The sequence below is a fragment of the Molothrus aeneus genome, chromosome 6 (assembly GCF_037042795.1).
Source record: "Molothrus aeneus isolate 106 chromosome 6, BPBGC_Maene_1.0, whole genome shotgun sequence".
In the NCBI taxonomy this organism is placed as follows: Eukaryota; Metazoa; Chordata; class Aves; order Passeriformes; family Icteridae; genus Molothrus; species Molothrus aeneus.
The window spans coordinates 43,005,979-43,025,783 of record NC_089651.1 but is presented as its reverse complement, the minus strand read 5'-3'; the positions used below and the strand labels follow the sequence as shown (position 1 = coordinate 43,025,783).

General features: G+C 39.7%; 1 protein-coding gene across 1 annotated transcript in view; it reads left to right on the top strand.

The window, feature by feature from the left end:
• The first annotated feature begins 4,295 nt into the window (after positions 1–4,295).
• The window catches only part of SEL1L (SEL1L adaptor subunit of SYVN1 ubiquitin ligase), a 33,013-nt gene continuing 17,503 nt past the window's right edge, over positions 4,296–19,805 (top strand). Inside the window, exons 1-8 of the mRNA XM_066551234.1 lie at positions 4,296–4,432; positions 11,508–11,545; positions 11,896–12,118; positions 15,281–15,448; positions 16,039–16,144; positions 17,852–18,014; positions 19,458–19,511; positions 19,593–19,652. Of these exons, the coding sequence (XP_066407331.1) occupies positions 4,339–4,432; positions 11,508–11,545; positions 11,896–12,118; positions 15,281–15,448; positions 16,039–16,144; positions 17,852–18,014; positions 19,458–19,511; positions 19,593–19,652 (906 nt within the window). The 5' untranslated portion in view covers positions 4,296–4,338. The remainder of the gene's footprint in view (positions 4,433–11,507; positions 11,546–11,895; positions 12,119–15,280; positions 15,449–16,038; positions 16,145–17,851; positions 18,015–19,457; positions 19,512–19,592; positions 19,653–19,805) is intronic.

The window sequence follows — 19,805 nt, the reverse complement described above, 5'->3', positions numbered from 1 at the left end:
AGACTTCCTGAGTATGATGGCATATTTGAAAGTCTTTGTGAGAGTGTATCAAAACCATGGAAAAGTAAAAAGAACTTGTGGGGCTTATGTAAAAATTATAGATTTTTTATGAGAAATGAAAAATGTAAGGAAAGTTAGAGATATGGATGGATAGCAGAGAAAAAAAACATAGGATGCTTGTGTCTGAGCCACTGGATAAACATGTGATTAGCACGTGATCAACACATGATCAACACAGCGTATCCTTTCTTCTTAATAAATTATATTACTGACTTTGCCTTTGTAACCTCACTCTATCCTACATAAGGGCTACAACGTCCAATTGCCAGCAGCTGGACAACACACCACAGCTCACCAGGTTTTAGATCCAGGTGACAACAGAAAGACTAAAAAACAATTGAGATCTGAGTGCCAGCAACAGGGGAAGGGATCATTCCCCACTGGGAATAGGGTGTGTATTGGTGGGGTCTAAATGTCAGCAACTGGAGCAGGGACTGTGGCTCACAGGGCCCATATGTTTAAGTGTCAGCAGTTGGAGCCACCAGACTGTTTATACTTCTCTAGGGAATTTAACTGTGCATACACCTGTGTGTATGCATATCCATGTGTACACATACATACACTTTGCTAGCCAATCTTAAGCTGGAGTGGCCATGAAATAGAAGACCTGGAAAGACTCCAGCTCTGAGTCAGCAGTTATGTAAGGGACACAGTGTGCATGCATGGACATTGGATCACCATCCAGTGGGAGATCTAATATCTGAGCAAGTGTTCTTGTGAGAACAGCGCATGACTGTGTGCATCTGTTCTGTACTGAAGATCAAGCCAGATTCTCTTGCTAAGTAGGGGAGGCTCCAAATAATGCGTGAGGACCACAAGCCTAGGCATGGATATTACAGCCCACACTGATATTAGAGAGATCTGTGAATGCTGGAATATTTGGGAAGCTAGAAAACAAGGGCTGATGTTTTCATTAAGGAGCTTCAACCCTTACCATTTGGAAAGGAGAAACAGGCCTGGGCTATTTGCATTTGTGTCTATGTGAATGCAGGTAGTTCACAGTGTTGCCTAACCCCTACAATTTGTTACTGGTCCAAGCTGGGTGACAGCTCTTCAAGCTACACCCTTCTTGTTCCTCTTGACTGGTGTCTTCACAAAAGCCTTGGCAACAATCTCTTTTCTAATATATACTGGAAGAGTCTTCTTTCTTCATCACCGCTTCTCCCTGCCTCATTCCCTGTGACTGGGCACTTAATTTTACAGACCAGGTGATAGGAACCATGGAAATTTTCACCTCTTCTCCCTTAGGTTCTTTAAATAACACCTTGTATTGTATCTCTTACTTTGCATATAGGCCTTGCTAGAATCATAACCCTCCAACTGCCATGAACACTGGAGATACAGAAATATTGTGCTCCTTGTAATTGTTTTGTCATGAACTAGTGTGCAAAAACTTTAAAACAGATGTAGTGAGGATTTTTTTTTAATCATTAAAAAGCTATGAAAATTAATCTGCCTAAAACTATATATCTTGTTCACTAATATAGAAAACTAAATATTTTTTTGCCAGAAACATCTGTCACAAAGCCAATGTATTTTAGGACAGAAATCTTCCCTGAGAGGTGTCTGAAGCTTTCTCCTTTTAGTTTTTCTGAAGCAAGCTGAAAAACTTTATGAGAACATTCTGCAAAGAGAACTCTTGGGAAATTGCTCTTCAAAATCTACCAAGCTTCATACCTCTCCCACTTGTGCCATTTTTCATTAAAAAAAAAACAAGAAAGTTTCTGCAATCAAAGTAAAAAGTAATGTTGGTACAACACAGATAGTTGTATGATCAAACTACATAGACAGAAGACAAGGGAGAGAATATGAGAAATAATCATAAAGAATACATATCAGTAAAGTATTCCTAACTTTATTCCTGCACTTCCATTCTCCTAACTAAAGAACATCCAGTATTACATCATGCCACACAAGCTAGGCAGTACTTAACAGGTCAAATTTAAAAATCTCTTGAAAATTTATATCAGCTAATAGTTTGAGAAAACATACCTAAGGGTACCTGAAATGCAAAGGATGTAATTTGGGCCCTTACCATTTGTCTGGTCACTTGGACTGCTGCATAAAAGACCACAACATTTTGGCACAGAATAGAGAGGAAGAACACTGCAAAAATACCTAAGATTCCATTCAAAGCTTCAGAGAAGAAAATGCAAAATAGATTAAGAAAATTAATGGGAATTTTATGGCTGCTGCACACATAAATGGAAAGGCAGCAATAAATTTACCACACCCTTAGAGTACAGAATATACTAAATTAATCAGAACTAACTCAGTCTGCAATAGTATCTAATTTTTTTTGTTTTGTTTTTGGTTGGGTTTTTTTTTTGTTTGTTTGTTTTGTTTGGAAGGTTATTAATTAATTCAGAAAAAAAATCTGTTTCCCCCATTGAATTTTTCCTCTTGTTCCTCCAGTTCACTTAACCCCACACACAGAGCTTTAGATGTAGAATAAATTTGGTTAGAAGTGACCTCCAGAGGTCATCTAGTTCAACCTCTGCTTGCAGGAAGGCTGACTGGGTCAAGTTCAGGAGAGATTTGTTCAATGAAGTCTTGAACAGCTCATGGGCTGGGAGTCCATAAGGGCTCTGGGCACCTATGATGGGTTGACCCTTGCTCATCACCAGGTGACCACCAAAGCCACTCTATCACTCCCCTCCTCAGCTGGACAGAGGAGAGGAAATATAAAGAAAGGGCTGAGGGTCAAGATGAGGACACAGAGAGATCACTCACCAATTACTGTTAGACTGTCTGAGCAAAACATTCTTGACTTGGGAAAATTAATCTATTATGAATTAATCTGATTATGAATCTAATCAGAGTAGGGTAATGTGAAGTAAAACCAAATCTTAAGGACACGTTTTCACCCATCCCATTCTTCTTCCCGGGATTTATTCACAAATTCTCTACCTCTCTCTCCTAGTGGTGCAGTGGGACAGGGAAAGGGGGTTATAGTGAGTTCATCACTTTCTGCTGTTCCTTGCTCCTCACGGGAAGGGCTCTTCACACGACTGCTGCTGCAGCATGGGCTCCGTCACCTGGGACACAGTCCTCCACAAACCTCTCCACATGTCAAACTTAGGGCTGGTCTGAGCACAGAGAAGCGCCCTGCTGAAAGCCCTTCATACCCGTATGAAGATGGCACTCCCACACCTGTGCGGCTTCATTCTGCCCTACTGTTTTGCCATGTGTGCTGTTTAGCTGTACTGCAGCTAGAAAAAAATTGACTGGTACTTCAGTATTCTGCTGCTTAGAATCACCACTCGTTAGCTCTATCCAAGGCGCTAACATGCTCTTTAGACACCTCCTGTCTGCAGGCATTCCGTTGCCTATGGACCCTGCTGGAGGAGGCAGAAAATCCCTCAGCCAGCGCAGGGTGGGACTGCACTCGCCACAGCTTCTGCCACGGTGTCCCATAGGATAAACAGCCGCTGGCGGCCACTCACCCTGCAGAGCTCCCAAGTGTAGCGCTGTAAGGCTGAGGCGGCTTGACGCTACTGAGACAGAGCAGGAAAAACGCACTTTATAATTCAGCACAGCACTGTGTAACAGGACAGTCCTCTGACGAGGTGACATTTACCACCCAGCCACGTTTCACTCCATTAAAGGCTGGGTTCCTAGTTAGTTCTCTTCCTCGTTTACTTTTTTTGACCCAGAGAGAGATGGAATTCCTATGAGAAGTGAAGTGTTGCGTCCCACGGTTGCACTAAAACTCTTTATGTTTCACGTACACCATCTATACTGGTTTAGGCAGACAATGCTGCGTTTTCATACTCCTACTCAACGAGGCGTATCCCACGCCCCGGAATTGTGCGGTCTGGAATGGGCGGGGTTCCGGGCGGCGACGCCGCGCTCGCGCCCTGCGCCGTTCGGCGCGGGGGATTGTGGGTGACGTAGTCCTTGCCCCGCCGCGGCCCCCAGGCGCACACGCTCCCAGGCGGCGCCGCGGCCCTCGGAAGGAACTGTGGGTGCTGTAGGAACGGCGCACGAGCCAATGGGAAGGCGCCGTTTCGGAAGGAACAGCTGGCGCAACGGCCCTCGCGGAGACACGTGCAGCGCTATTTGCTAACGGGAGGGCGTGGCGGGCGAGCTGGGCCCCCGCCGAGCCAATCGGAGCGGGCCATGTAGAGCCGGCCGTTCCCCGGGGTTGCGTGTGCTGCTGCCAGCGGCCCGTAGTCGGCCGTCAGCGCGGCCGCTGATTGGTGGCGGCGGAGCGCTGGGCGGGGCGAGAGAGCCGGAGTCGGGGGCGCTCGGCGCGGCCCCTCAGAGCCCAGCGGGATGGGGCGGTGGGCGCGCTGGGTGGCTCTGCTGCTGTGCCTGGCCGCGCTGTCGGCCGGAGCGCTGCCCGCGGTCGGAGCGCTTCCCGCGGCCGGTGAGTACCGCGGCCCCGCCTCCCTACGCCCCCCTGGGCCCGAGCGCTGCGGCGGCATTGCCCCCCGAGGCCTGCGGCCGGGGAGGGGGGCGCAGAGGTGTCTGTGCGGGTCCTGACGCCTGCACCGGGTAGCGGAGGCGGGGACAGCGGGGGAGGTGACCCGGTGCTCTCGCCGGGGCTTTGGGGTGCGTGGGGGCAGCGCCGACCTCGCCGGGGCGCTGAGGCGGCGGAGCGGAGCAGAGCGGGGGGGCGCGGGGCTCCTGTCACCTGCGGGGCCGCGGGTGGCGGGACCGGGCTGGCTTGGGCTCGGCCTCGCCGGCGCTGCTCCGTAGGCCTGGTAAGGGTGGACGCATTGCTCAGTGCGGTGCCTGCCTTTTAGCAGCTCCTTAGGAGCCCACTTCATAGTGCTTGTACTGCTTAAAACCGAAATGAGGCGTTTTTTCTCCCTAGAACGCAATTTTCTCCCCGAGGCGCTGATAATGCTGATTTCAGCCTTATTAGAGCGGTTTTCTCACCTCGATACGTAGAGAACATTTATGCGTCCTGTTTTGTGTCCCCATAATATTTTTTTTCCCGTCCCTGTTTTATTGTTATGCGGCTCGGGTTTTGTCTTTTGTCTGATTCTCATGTGTTGTCATCTACTTCCTTTCCTGGGGTTTCTACCTCCCACACCCTTCTTTCCACCATGGGCTAGTGGGGGGATGTGCAGTGCATTTATTTTTAAAGCCAGAAGCCACTACCTTAACGGCAGCCATATGCGGTGCTACTGGGGATTTGCTTTTACACTGTTTCAGGAAAGTAACTTAACCTTTTCGTTAGAGGTAAGTTCAGTACTTCGGGGTTCGTTTTCCTGTATGCAGTAGAAAGTTGAACTTTAAAGTAATATTACTGGGTTATATGAGCTTTGTAGGTTGCTTTATAAGCCAGCAGGGCACTTTGGAAGTTATGGAAAGAATACACACAAGTTCTGTGAAACCAGAGAGATGCAGCCAAACTTTTGAACTAAATGCTCTCATTTATAGTGTATATGATGAAAAAAGCTGAGGTGAGATGGGACTGTGAGTGTCAGATGAACCATCTGTTGTGTACGTGGAAGTTAGGTGATAAGGGCTAGGCAGGTGTGCGCATCAGTGGCTGTGCTACCATGCAGCCCTCCCACCTTGACTGTTAGTCCACTATCAAAAAGTTGATTTGTGGGCATGAAGTTCTGATAGTTTAATTCAGCTTGTGTAAACAAAATGTTTAGATTCAATTGAGCTAATACAATTAATAAGCCATAGAAAGCACAGTACATGAATGTAGTCTTAGGAGCTGTTTACAAACTAAAATTGCTACTGTGATGTCAGACTGTTTACTGATGTCTACAGTTAATTAGGAGAGGATGTTGAGAGTCCATAATTTGGCAGAAAGCTGTGAGAGGAATACATTTCTTGCCCAGTTTTTGACAAGAATCGTTCTGAAAGTTGTCCTCATTTCATGCTTTGATTTCCCACAGTAGCAGTGTGACTTTCTGTCTTAGAGTATAAGTTTGGGACTGTGTAATAAATGCTTCCTTGAATGTCTGTAATTGTTTCTGATGTCTGCTCTGGAAAGAGTCATCTGGGATGTGAGTATTGTGGGAGGGGTTTTAAGAAGAAAGAGTAAAAATGGTCCAAGTATGACATTTTCTAACTTTAGGAAGAGGTTTTAATGAGGCCTTTTTTTAGTAGTGAATATTTTAAATATAACTTGAGTGTTTTAAATATAACTCTATTGTAATAAATTTTGTTTAAATCAATTTATTGAAAACTTAAGTTGAATGCAAGAAAATTCAAGCCTAAGGGAAGGGGCACTTTATTTTTTTAAACATGATATTGCTACAGATTATGAAGGCATTTAAAATAGTGACTGAGGAAAGACATTAAGAAGCACTGGCAAAAGTAGCTAAAAAATGCTAAGCATGTGTGCGTTCTCCAGATGAAACTGGCTGTCTTCTGGTCACTGCAGGAGTGATGGCCTTCCCCTGCTGATCACTCATTAAGGACATGGAAAAAATCCTCTTTTTTTGTGATTGCTGGTATTATTTGATTAGTGAGATTGTTTCCTCTTGTTCACTAAATAAGGGGTAAAAATGTTCTCATTCTGCCTGAAGAGAGGAAGTGATGCTTCCTCTGAGTCCTATGTGTTCCATGGCTAAGTTCAGCAATAGGCAGATGTTTTTATGCTGTCCCACAGATTGGTGGGACAAATGAGCGCCCTCATATACCTGTAGGGAACTTCAGTACCTGGTCTTTCATAAGACAGAGCTCAGTGGTTTTCCCTCACTTTTCTGTTTTTACTTACCTGATAGAAAAATATTCCCTTAACTCTTTGCCTTGTTGCCTGGCTGGGAATCTCAGTTGCTACTGAGGAACTCGTGGAGAGTAAGTTCTGTAACTAGTTAGCCAGCAATTGCAAGGACACTGGAAAAAAGATTTTTATTCAGGGTGAGGGCTGACCTATATCTTAATCTTCTAGTTGAACTAAAATGAATATGTTGCACAGATTGTAACTGGGAACAATTTATTTGCTGCCAAGGATACTTGGGAACTATTCTTGCTGAATAGGTGCCACTTAAGGATTTTACTTAACTCACTGCATGTTTTAATGGGAATAGCATCTATGCTATTGAGTCTGTTTCAATGCTGAATATATCAGTCGAAAAAATTGATGAGAAGCAGTTTGAGGTAATTTTTTCCTTTAGATTTCCTTCTTTCCTGCAAGAACTGGATAAACAGAATTTGCTTTCTCTTTCAATGTCTATCTAGTCACTTGCACAAAAACAACACTGAAAGAAATTGCCAGAAATACTACAGAAAATCTCTCACGGGTGCTCTAAAGCAGTCACTGCCAAACCATTTCTGTTCATGCACCCCTCTCCGGAGACAGATTTTTGAGCATGCATTTTACATGTATTTTTTTGTAAGTTAAACATTCATATACTCTTGTCCTAACATATTATGTCATAAGACATGAACAAAAACACAAATGAAGGAAGAATGAAATAAAGGTGGAATGACCGCTGTATTAAGGAAAGTTTTATGTATTAACAGTCTGAAAGGTATGTTATTCCTGCAGCCCCAGTGGGTTGGCTAGCATACTCCCTGAGGTGAGCACACCACTTGGGAGATCCCTGCTCTCAGCAGAAGCCCACTAGTTGCTTTGTTGTCACAGTATTTGAGGCTTGAAGAGCTTGGCAAAAATTAGAAGGAAACTTAGAACAGTAATCATTTAGGGATTCATCAGAGCTGGGGGAGACTGCTTCGCTTACTGAATTTTTGGCTACTTCCTGAGTGTGGGTGACCGTTGTAACGTTGAAACTCATGGTATTTCTTGTCTGGTTGTAGCAGCCCTTTAGGTTTATGGGATGTTAGTTATCTGTTCTTCTAGTACAGCAAAACCTTGGAACTGTTGAACTCCCTGAAGCTAATGACGTTATTGCTGAATCACACTGCATAGCTCTTCTGGTTTCTACCCTTCTCTCCTTAGTGCTCTCTTGAAAACAGTAATTCCCACAAAATGGTAGATGCTTTATCCAGCATATGGTAGGATCTTTTTCTCTAGCATAACCTGCCAGAGTACTTTTCCTTTATTTACATAGCATGCTTGAACACTGGCCTTTCTAATTGAGGAAAAATTAGTACTTTTTCAGGCTGATTTTAGTTCTATATGAGCTGGTGGATGGTGGAAAAAGGATTTTGGTTCTGTGAAGTGCTTTAAAGTCCTAGCTGGATGTGAGAGCACCCAGCAATGTCTACAGCTCATCACTGTTTATAAGGGAAGCATTCTGTACAACATTGTCAACTGCCCACTTGAGCCACAGGTATTTTTGCCTACCTTTTCCTTTTAATAGATCATTTTACTCCCTAACTTGTTTTACAAATTGTGAGATTAATTTCCACTTGGCCTTTTTAGAGGAGGTTTATGGAATTAGACAGCCTTGGTAACAGATCCAAATGATAATAATAAAAAAAAAAAACTAAGTTACTTTTCATAATTGAAGGTGGAAAAACAAGCTAAACTATCAGCTTTAATCTCTGAAACAGGTGCATAAACATAACATCTGTGACTTCGCTCAATAGCTCAGCCTTGACTAATAAACTGTTCTTGGGCTCAGCTGTGACCTTTCATGGACCTTTCATTAACACTTTCAGAATAGTTTTAACAGTTTCATAGGAGTAAACGCACTTCTGTAAGTGGGTGCATGTTAGTCAGCAGTTCTGTCAAACAACAAGGCTGTAAGTGATCCCTCCTTTAGTCATGCTCTTCATTATCTCTGCAACCTCATCTGCCTACCTTAGAAAAAGTCTCAAAGCTAAGAAAAATTAATATTTTGGTTTGCTTTAGTGCCTTTTGGAACCACCGTTTGAAAACAGTCGTTCAACTACAACTTCTCAGTAACAAAGCTGGTTTCTTCAGAGAAAATTTAAATGATGCAATAGAATGGAAATAGTTTTATTTACTTTCAAAGAAGAAAGAGCAAACACTTAGTGAGCTCTACCTGATGTTGCTCAGGTGTCTCTTGACTTTGAGTTTATTGCAACTTCATTTGCAAAAGGTTTACTAAAATTGTTGTTTATATGTGTGCATAGACAGTATAACCTATTTATATTTATTTTTGTGTGGTCTTTTGACGTAAAGTGAACCTACCACCACAGATTGAAATCAGTTAGTGAAGCCTTTCCTGAAATGTTAGAAAGCCCTTGTGCTGTCAGGCATATAGGCTGGTTTTGTACAGACAAAAACAATCAGCCTAGCTGGTGTAGCTGTTCAAAAAAAACCAAACATGATGTTTCCTACTGCAATAACAGGTACTTTTTAAGTGCTTTGTATATATTAGAAGGAGCATACAAGCTACTGGGTAGGTTACCCTTAGTTATCCTGCTCTCCAGAAGCATGTCTGGATATCTTGACAAGCTCTGATGTTCGAAGGTAGTGTTTGGTCTAGGTCAAAATTATTTAGGATAATAGAATATGATATGTGGGAAACATGGTAAATGATAACTTCGTTCATAATTTCAAAATAGAAACACCACCAAGTATCCTAAATGTATGTGTACTTTTGCTGAATTTAAAGACCAATTGTCATATCATGATCTGGAGTGTCAAAGTTCAGTGGCAGAACTTCTTATGATTTATCACAATCACCCTTATCTGTTTGGTTCCTCAAGCTGCTAAGCCCTGAGGTCTCTGCCAAAAATGCAGCTAGCCTTGTTTTTCCTTATGCCTCAGAGTGGTTTTTTTTTCCAAATTGGTGTTTGTTCTTATGCTATCTTGATTGCTCCTTGCAGGGTGTGTTTGATCTGGAGTGCTCTGCTGTCTCCACAAGTTTTCCTGAAGTGTTCTACACATTTTCATTTTCAGACCTGTAGAGTACAGCTGCTTACCCACATCAACTGTTCTCGATCCTTTTTAATTCCATGACTGCTGGCAGTCAAACTCTTTGAGCTTTATGTCCTCTTCACCATCCTCAACAGGCTGTTATTTATATGTCTCAGTTGTACTCATCTCATCACCACAGTTTTGCAGCTTTACTTACAAGTCTTCACATTTTTTCTTAATTTCTGTTACACTGTTGCTGCTTAAAGTTGAATTCTCCCTCATCTTTTCACTTGTTCCAACCAAAGGTTGTACTTCAAGTAACAATATGGAATCTAGATTCCAGAAAGCAATTTCCAGTATTAACCCTTTCATTGCAAGGGTTATAGTAGTAGGCTTTGAAACATGACCCGAGGAAGTGTCATGTTTAGAATTTGTTGCTTCAGAGATGGTGTATCTTTGGTAAGGCACTTTACTTGCACGAGAATGAAAATTGTGCAAGTTTTGTTTGCTGCTAAGTGCTTGCAGGAGTCAGCAGAGTTCTATAAACTGTTGGAAGTGTTTGTGCAGGTAGCCTTTCATGGCTAACTGTAACATACTAAACGTACTGGGCATTAGTTTCTATCAGTTTAGACACCTTTTCCAGTCACAGTGCAGGTCTCCAGCCCATTTTTGCCTTGCCACTGCTACAGGGCATTGTGTACCCCAGAGCCTCAAAAAGGAGGATTTCTAAGGCTAGGAGGAGTTAGTGGCAGCTTTGCTAAGTGGTTCTCTTTGTTTTGAGCTTTTATTTTAATATGGGATGTGTACCAGAGAGAGGGAGGCCTGTGGCATCTTGTTTCAAATGTAGGGAGGTTTGTTTGCTGCAATGAGGTGGTATCAGACACTGATGACTCGGAACAGTCACATCTCAGTGATGTTAATTTTAGAGGTTTCCCATCAAAATGGTAGCACAGACCAAGTTGTTTGAAGCCCATTTTAGTTAAAGGAGCAGAACAATTGCTGCAGAAAAAATTCAGAAAAACAATGATAAAGCTGTCATAAATAAGCTTTTCTAATTATCTTCACCTTTTCACATGTATTCCTTTAATGTCTGCCTAATAGCCTTTCTTGTTTATCATTTCTTGCCCTTCCAGTCTTTTTAATCAAATATCACATGGCTTTTAGGCAAGAAAGATGACAGTTAAACAAGACTTGCATCTCTTGAAGAGTATCTTAAAGACAAACTAATTCCTCACAGTTTTGAAGAGAAACCTCTATATAAAGGTTTGAATATGCTGGTCAGGCAGAATGAATTGGCGTTCTAAAAAGGACAATGTTTAATTATAAGCATGAGGGTATGAATACAACTTTCTGGTCACTACTGAAGCTGTTGGTACTAAGGCTGATTTGGTGACTAAAAACTTTATGTTCCACGGGCCTTTTTCACTTGATGAACACCTTTTTAAGTAGTTTACTTGGACTTGAACCATTCAGACTATGACTTGGGTTTAGAAAAACCACACTTTTTTCACTATGGAACACAGTGTTATGTTTGCATAATTTAAGCAAGAGAATCACCTCTGAAACATTTGATTCCTCCTCGTCACAGTTATAAGGTTTTTCTGAAGTGTATTAGTCAACTTAGTAGTACACTAGAATATTTCAGAACTATGGTACAGTATTGTAAATAAAGCTTTTATTTTTGAGATAGTTACTCATGGAAAAGCATTTTACTGACTTAGAATGTCTCTTCTAGATGAAGAAGGAAATCAAGATGAATCACTGGAGTCAAAGGTGAGGAGATAAGTTTCTAGTCATTCTGATTTACCTGTTGAGTGAGAGCAAAGGACTGAAATTCAGAACAATAATTTGATTTTAGGTTTTAAGTTTTTCTGTAGCTCTTGCTGTCTCACTAATTTTTTCTGTGCATCAGAGAAATTAATACTGAGTTACAAGTTTGAAACATTTTTTTTTTAAAGACCTGAAAGGGATACAGGCAGTGAGAACTGATAGAGGTAGCTCAGCTTACTTTTGATTTGACTGTTTAATTAATTAACTGTATCTTTTAAGAAGTTTTTAAATGGATTTTAAGCCAGCTGCTGCTTCTTTCTAATCTTCTAAATTACGTGGCTGCTTTCCTTCAGACTTTATCTGCAGAGGACCAGGTAAAGGATCATTCCACAGGAACTCGAGTGGTCGCAGGTCAGATCTTCCTTGAATCTGGGAAATCAGACTCTCAATCAGAGAATGAAGAGAGCTTTCACAGTCAAGAAGAGGAAAAAGAGAATTCACTGGAAGAGTTGAACTCTCTAGAAGTGTCAAATCTATTAAATAAGGATTTGGAAGAAGCAGAAATACAGAGTCCAGGTAACTGCTTACAGACTTTTGAACAAGTGGCAGCATAGATGAGACTGAGTAACTCCAGCATGTGGGTGAACACAAACAGTAATTTTAAACATATGAAATAACAAGTGTCTTAACCTTTCTGCAGTGGAGTGGTAATTGCTGCCTTTTTCATTAGAAATAGCATCAAAATATTTGAAAGGTACTGTAATTGAAATGAATAGTTATTTTCAGATGCATTTGAAAGAATTTTCTATTTTTCTTATGTCTTGCTGGAAAGCTTTAACCATCAAATAAAGAAGGCCCTGTTTTCTTCAAATAGAAGTCAATTACAGGTTCTGTGCTCTGTATGTACACCAGCAATACAAAGAGAAATTTGCATCAGTCTTTTTCAATCCCGTGGCTGTTTGCCTGGTGAGTTGACAGAAAAGGAACAAATAGTAATGTAAAGACAAGCTTCCTGGAACAGTATTGAGAGCCTCAGGGCAGCATCTGAACTGCATATAAACTTCAGGAAGTTTGTCAATATAGGTAATACCTTATGTCTTGGGCCAGAATTTCCAGGATATATATGGCTTTTTATTACATAATTTTATGATTTTTTGATTTGCAGTTAGTAGTTGATAATAACAAGATGGCACAGTTGCGTACCTTAACCTATGCAGCAGACTTTTCCTTTTTACTTGTCCATAAAAAGTAAATCTTCAATATTACTGAAAAATACAGTTATGTTGTACTAATGATACTTGTCTTCTCACTCATACTGAAATGTCAAAAGAAAGCAGGAGCTATTAAATGAGCTCTATCATGTAATGACTGAGTGTTTTCTAAGCTGTTTCCTTATTAGAGCAGAACTAATATCAGTTTGTGGAAACTCGGTAATAGGCTTAACCATTGCTGTGTTGTTGTTTGATGCTGTGTTGTACAGGAAAAAAGTATGTAAAATCCTCTAAATATCTTTCTGCCACAAAACAGTGAGCTAAGCACCATATTTAGTCAGTGCAGTCTATTTCAAAAGTAAACTTTGAGATCGTTTTAATCTCATACAAAAATATATCCTGACTGGCTCCTCAGAACTAAGGTTTTTAACTACCTATCAACAAACTACAAGTGACTTTCAAAAACCATAAGTTTAAGTCTTGCACAGTTCTTGGAACATCTTAGGAATTAAATAAGCAGTGTGGATTGAGGGATTTTTCATTTAAAAAAGCAATTCTAAAAGAAAAGTGTATGTTTTCTGTTAGGAGAGAGGAGTGCTAAAGGACAGCTTTACAGATGCTTTAACTGAGCATCTATCTGAGGTACAGATGTTACACCTCCAGATGAACTACTGGTGACAGGACTGCATTAAGGGACATAAAAGCTTTTCTAAAAACAGTTTAGCTACTGTGTATGGTCACAACACTGCATGGAACAAAAGTATATCCTGAAAATTTCCCTATATGTTTTATAGGATATAGAATAAAAAAGTCACTTCTTTAGAATTAGTGCTAGTAAAGGTTTTAAGTTTCTAAGAAAGTTATCCTGCTCTCTTCTGATGAGTGATGAGATCGTGTGTAAAGAAAATTATATTTCTTTAGTTATTGCTATTTTGTGTTTTAGAATTTTATAACACTGAAGTTCCATACTAACAGTTTTTGCTGAAAATTGCTCACAAGTTTATAAAGAGCTGGCAATTCCTGTTGCACTTACTTTCCCTATTTGGAAGAATCTTACAGTAATATTGCCAGTACTTGTAAGTAATCTATAATTGGGTTTCCTGCAGCTTAAAGTAGGAAACAAGACATATGTAAATTAGGACAAATATAATTAAATACCACATATTTGATTCAGAGATAGTAAAGAGGGAAATTGCTTCTGGAGCATTTGGATTGACAAAAACTAATTTATCCTCTGGGTAAATTGTTTGCCTCACTTAGTATTTATCAATGTCTAAGTATATAAATAACTGTTGTGAACATTAACCTGTGATTGCATTGCTGTGTTGCTCTTGGGATTAGTCTCTGTTATTATTTGGGAACAAAAACAGCATTATGGTTGAATTTTGAATTTAAAAAATGCAAAGAGGGGAGCATTGGGGCAGAGTAATTTCATAACTTTAGTATGCAGCTACATCTCCTCTGCAGAGCCTCTGTAAAACTGCTTTCCACACAGGAGACAAGGTACAAAACAGTACAAATAAAACCAAGAGTTCTCAAGGAGTGCTCCTGGACTTGGAGCTTGTTCAAATGACAGTGGTTAGAGGTCCCATAAGTTGTAGTTACATGAATCCTTAGCAGGAGCTCGTATATTACTTTGTAGGCAACAAATGTCTGAAATTATTCCGGGCTAATTGCATATTAACACATGATTTTTGAGTGCAGTTACTGAAAATAACAATTTCTCTCTTGTGATGTAATTAACTTGGAGTGATGTGGTGGAATCTGTGTCAGGGCATCCAGTTACGAAGAGCAGTTTGAACAGGTCCAGCTATACCTGAAGACTTTCTTCAAAAAAGCAACATAAAATATTTAAATTAGTATAGTCTTTAGACCTTTCAATTATAAACCCTCAAACAAAGAACTAATTTTCTCTGTAACTACAAAAATTACAGAGTTAACTTGAAAAAACTCTATAATTGACATTGTCAATTGCATGATTTTGCAAATGTTTTCAAATTAAGCTGAACCCAACTGTTGGATTTAGCTAAGTGAAAGAGGAAAGCTTTTATAAAAGTCTAACTGAAATAATTCCATCTTCAAAACCTACGGAGAGAATTCTTAGTCTTCATAGAAGATTGATTTTATTTAAAAATATTGTGATATTGGAATCAGTAGCATTTGAAGTTTTAGTGCATGAGAAATGATACATTGTGCTGTTCAAAACCATTTTGAAAGCAACTAAATATATTGGCAAAATGAAATAATGATTTTAATCTTAGTATTTTCAAGAGTAGAAAATTACCAAACTCATAGTGATGAGAATCCTTTCATCTACATCATACTGATTTCACTTAAATCTTTTCATATAGTTGTGTGTTCGAGTGTACTCCCTGCTGTTACTCCACTACTTTCAATATAGCACTTTGTCATGCGTGGTGTTCTGTCGTGATTGTGCCTAAAAACAACATAGGAATACTTTTCTGTTTGTAACATATGATTTAAATTTGGGAATAAAGGAGAGTAATTGCTGGGTGTGTCTTTTCAGTTTTGACAGCTATTGGAGGCACTGCAGATGGTGAACCTTGCCACTTTCCATTTCTGTTTATGGAGAAGGAATATACAGAGTGCACTGCCGATGGGAGGGAAGATGGCAGGCTGTGGTGTGCAACAACCTATGATTACAAGAAAGATCAAAAGTGGGGCTTCTGTGAATGTAAGCAACCTTTTGGCTTCTTCTTGTTCAAGGAATGCTTTTTTAGGCTTGTACTTTCAGTCCTCTTAATGCTCTTGATTTCAGGATGTAGAAGTCTCTGGCCACTTCATACCATAATAAACAAGAAGTTATAAGGCAAAGTTTTCATGATGAAGAAGTTTTAAAAAATGCCAGTTCCCAGACCTGATTTGGAAATCGTGCAATGAAGGCATCTATAAAATTATTTCTGAGGCTGTAGCAGGATAGGGCTTTGACAGTATTGTCCATTATACTTACTGATTTGTTACAGAAAGGCTACCCTTCTCTAGGAAATGTCCTTCTGAAGGAGGAACCTGCACAGCTTGCTTTTGAGCAAGGAATAAAAAGAACATTTTATCAGCAAACTTATACATGAGACATCACACAAGAAGAAATCATCTGTTAATATATCAAACACATCCATTAGACAGCCTTTTGTAATCACTTTGTTTATTGGTCTTCAAAAGCAAGTTTCTGGCTGTTCTTACCCTTTAGAATGAATAGGAATTTTGAGAAGACAGTCTTCAGTGGTATAATTTGAGCTCTTAATGTACACTTTTTTTTTTTTTTAGCTGAAGAGCAGTCTAATAAGAGAAGGCAGATGCAAGAAGCTGAGGATGTATATCAGATTGGAATGAAAATCCTTAATGAAAGTAGTAAAAAGGCTCAGAAGAAAGTGTAAGTATACCTCATCTGCCCCCCCACAGAAGAAGGATGATATGGCTGGTCACTTTTGCTTAACTCCAAAAGAACTTGAATGAGCTGTCGTGAGATTTTGAGCTTTATTGGACTCACCATCAAACCATGCAGTGATAGAAGATAGATAGTAAATACAGGGTATTTAGAAAAAAAAAAAAAAAACAACTATGCCTGCATTCCTTTGAATGCAGTAAAAATTGTGTAAGATTAATTTCTGAAGAGTGGGTGTCATCAAAACATTGACTTAATGCAAGGTGATGCTGCAGTTCTCTAGCTCCAATTTATACATGGCAACTGGCCAGGAAAAAAACTGAGAACATGATATGAGATAATTGCCCTTTTCACATGCTTCTTGCAGACTGGCTCTCATTCTGCTTCAAAGATGAAATGGGAAAAATTGGCATTTCTTGTCCTGCTCTGTTTTTTCTCCTGCTTTCTGATGGTTTTAGTCACCATAAAAATAGTATTAAACTTAAAATTAACAAATCATTATAATTCTAATCATTCATTTTCTTAGAAGAGGGTAATGCTTGTGGACAAATAAAAACATTAGAAATTAATGTTCTGTTCATTCTACTTTATTTTCTGAAGGCATACAATTACTGATTAAATAGCTGTGGACTTACCACTGTAATTTAGAATTGCTTTGTTAATTTAGATCTTCCTCCTATTCATGCTGACAACTTCCTCAGTAAGTGGTGACTTCTGCTGATTAATATGTGAGGACTATAACTATTTTGGATTCATTTTTGGAAATAAGGGAGTGTATTTCTACTTTGCCAGGGAAAGTGAGGAACATCTAAAGTTGTCTGCACCTTGGCAAAGACAAAGAGAGGCAATATCTGTTGGATTCTGAGCAGTATTTTTACTATAAAATAGTGTAAGAATTCTAAAACAATATTAGGTGTTAGTTCTCTTGTATATCTTACACTTTCTTAGAAGATGAACTTCTGTGAGGAACCAGGTATGCCTCAGTTTGTCCTAAAGAACAAGAACGTGCCTGAGTATTGAAAGGAGGAGAGGTAGATGAAAATCTTGGAGTGCTCTCAAGGGTCCCTGAGGCTAAGCTGAAGCAGGCTTGCTTGATACTGTGTAACCCTGTGTAAAGTTAGGAGGTTTTTAATTGCTGTGAAATTGCTTTGAAGGGCTACCAGTTCTGAGAGTGAAATAGCAAGAGGAGTATCCAGAGATCCCCCTGTTTGTTAGCATGACTTTTTCAGCACAAAATTGATCACATATGCTGTTGTCTTGGGCCCAAGGCTTGGTGGTGGTTTTGTACTCAGATTGTAGAGAATACATTGTCTTTCTCAGGCTGCTTCTCTTTACTGTGATATACGAGACTGTTACAGGAGTGGTTCTACTGGACACCTAGTACAGAACTAAAAATTGTTGCTACAAAAATATGATCATTTGAGCTTACATTTCTTGTATGTCTTAGAGGAGAGGAAATGCATACTGCTTTGCTTATGGAGTAGGGCAAACATTAAAATTCAGCTTGTCCATTAACTAAATCATGTGTTGTTGCTTATGTTGATGATTTGTAGCTGGAACAAATGATTGTAGGTAGATGCATTTTTGGAAAATAAAGGTAAAACAGAGGAACAAAACCCTCTCCAGAATCTTCACGTTTATAAATGGAATTTCCTACATTGCTTCAAGTTGACAAAGAAATTGTTTCTTCTTAAGAGCATATCAGTATCTTCTGAAAGCAGCTGACATGAATCATACCAAGGCCATGGAGAAAGTGTCTTATGCTTTGTTGTTTGGAGATTACCTGAAGCAGAACATCCAGTCATCAAAAGAACTGTTTGAAAAACTAACAGAAGAAGGTTCTCCTAAAGGACAAATGGTATGTATATCCTTAGATCCTACAGATGCTTCCGTAGGTTAATAAATGAAATAATATAATCTATAAATACAGTGTTTTAGATTGTACTTCCTCTAGGGTGCTTTTATAGGTGGCACCTGTACCCTCAAAGTAAGCATAAACACATCTTCTGTTTGAGTTTTAAAATGTTTAACTACCAGTAATATGAGATGGTGCTGGTCTTTTAAATTTTTTTCCCCTGTTATGACTGACAACATTGGCTGTATAAGTCAAAACACCAAGTATATATAGGTGAGTCCAGCCAACAAACCTACTGAAACTGTGTACTTTTTATGTGGTTTTTGTGCAGTGTTGTGACTTTTCACTTGCAGTTTTATCTGAGATGACACCAGTTTATAATCTAGGAAATAAAAACTCCTAGAAAACTTGACATGTATTTAGTGGATTGGGACTTGCTTTGTCCCTGTGGCTTTGAACACAGAATTATTCATGCTTACTGTTACAAAATGTCATAAAATATGAGTGTTAATGATTTTAATATCTCATACCTGCATATGCTTCTTGTTTAGTTATCACTTGTTTTGGAAATGTCAGCTTCTTAAGGAGCTATTAACTTTCTCTTCTCTTTGGCTACCAAATCTACAGCTGTTACCTGTTTAATGGTGGAATACCCATTTACCATAGAAAGTAGGAGCATGTTTTCTCTACAGACTTTGTCTCTCAGTGATGAACTTGACTTTTATTGATCTAAAATTCAATACTGTCTGCATGAGATAATTTTTGTGTATGCTTTCAGATTGCCTAGAATAGTCTTAGAACACTGAAATATAGACATCTTTACTTATACACTAGCTTCTGTGCTACTAGTTTCTATTCTGAGCTACCAGCTGTAACAGGTGTGATAGAGCAATAACTATGTAAATCTTAAGAACAAAAATAACTTCTGAAAGAACATCAGATAAATAGCTCAGAGCATTCTGATTGTTTATATTTATAGTTGCAAGTAACCAGTGGTAGAGCAGATGCAAAACTGTGGATTCATAAGATCTGTGAATCAAACAGTACAAGTCTTCTATGCAAGGCTGTGGTTCACAGATGTTTACATTGGTGTCTGAGGCAAACTGGGTACATGAATAACCTGACAGATACTGCTTAGCTTCGCTTGAGGGTCTTTAAACTGGGATACTTTCACTTTTTGGGACCTTTGGATCTACACTTGATATTCTGAAAAGTTTCCTCCTTGCATTTGATTCACTTGTCCAAATTCTGGTGAAACACTAATTTATGTTAGCATCCTAAGCAACTGAATGATTTTGAAACTTGGGCAGGGAAGAGCATACATATAGGCAGCACCAAACTGAAGGTAGAGCTTGGCATACTCTTTGCAGCTTTGAATCTCTATGCCCATGTATTCCAGGAGAATTGATCTGTGGTTTTTCAAAAGGTGTGCTTTTGTATTTCTAGGCACTTGGATTTCTATATGCATCTGGCCTAGGAGTCAATTCGAGTCAAGCTAAGGTAATTTAGGAATTTTCAGTGTGTGGTCTTGTGTTTTCTCTTGGGGGCTGATGTTAAATAACCAATGATTTTTGTTTTAAGGCCCTGGTGTATTACACTTTTGGAGCTCTAGGAGGAAATCTGATCGCTCATATGATCTTGGTAAGTAACATGGTTAAAAACTTTAAACATGCAAGAGTGTTTTTGTACTTCTGCATTTTCAGTGTTATGATTTCCTTTCATATGAATACCCTGTCCAAATACTACATCATTTTGCATGCATTGAGTGGGCAATAGTATCTTCCCCATTATTCA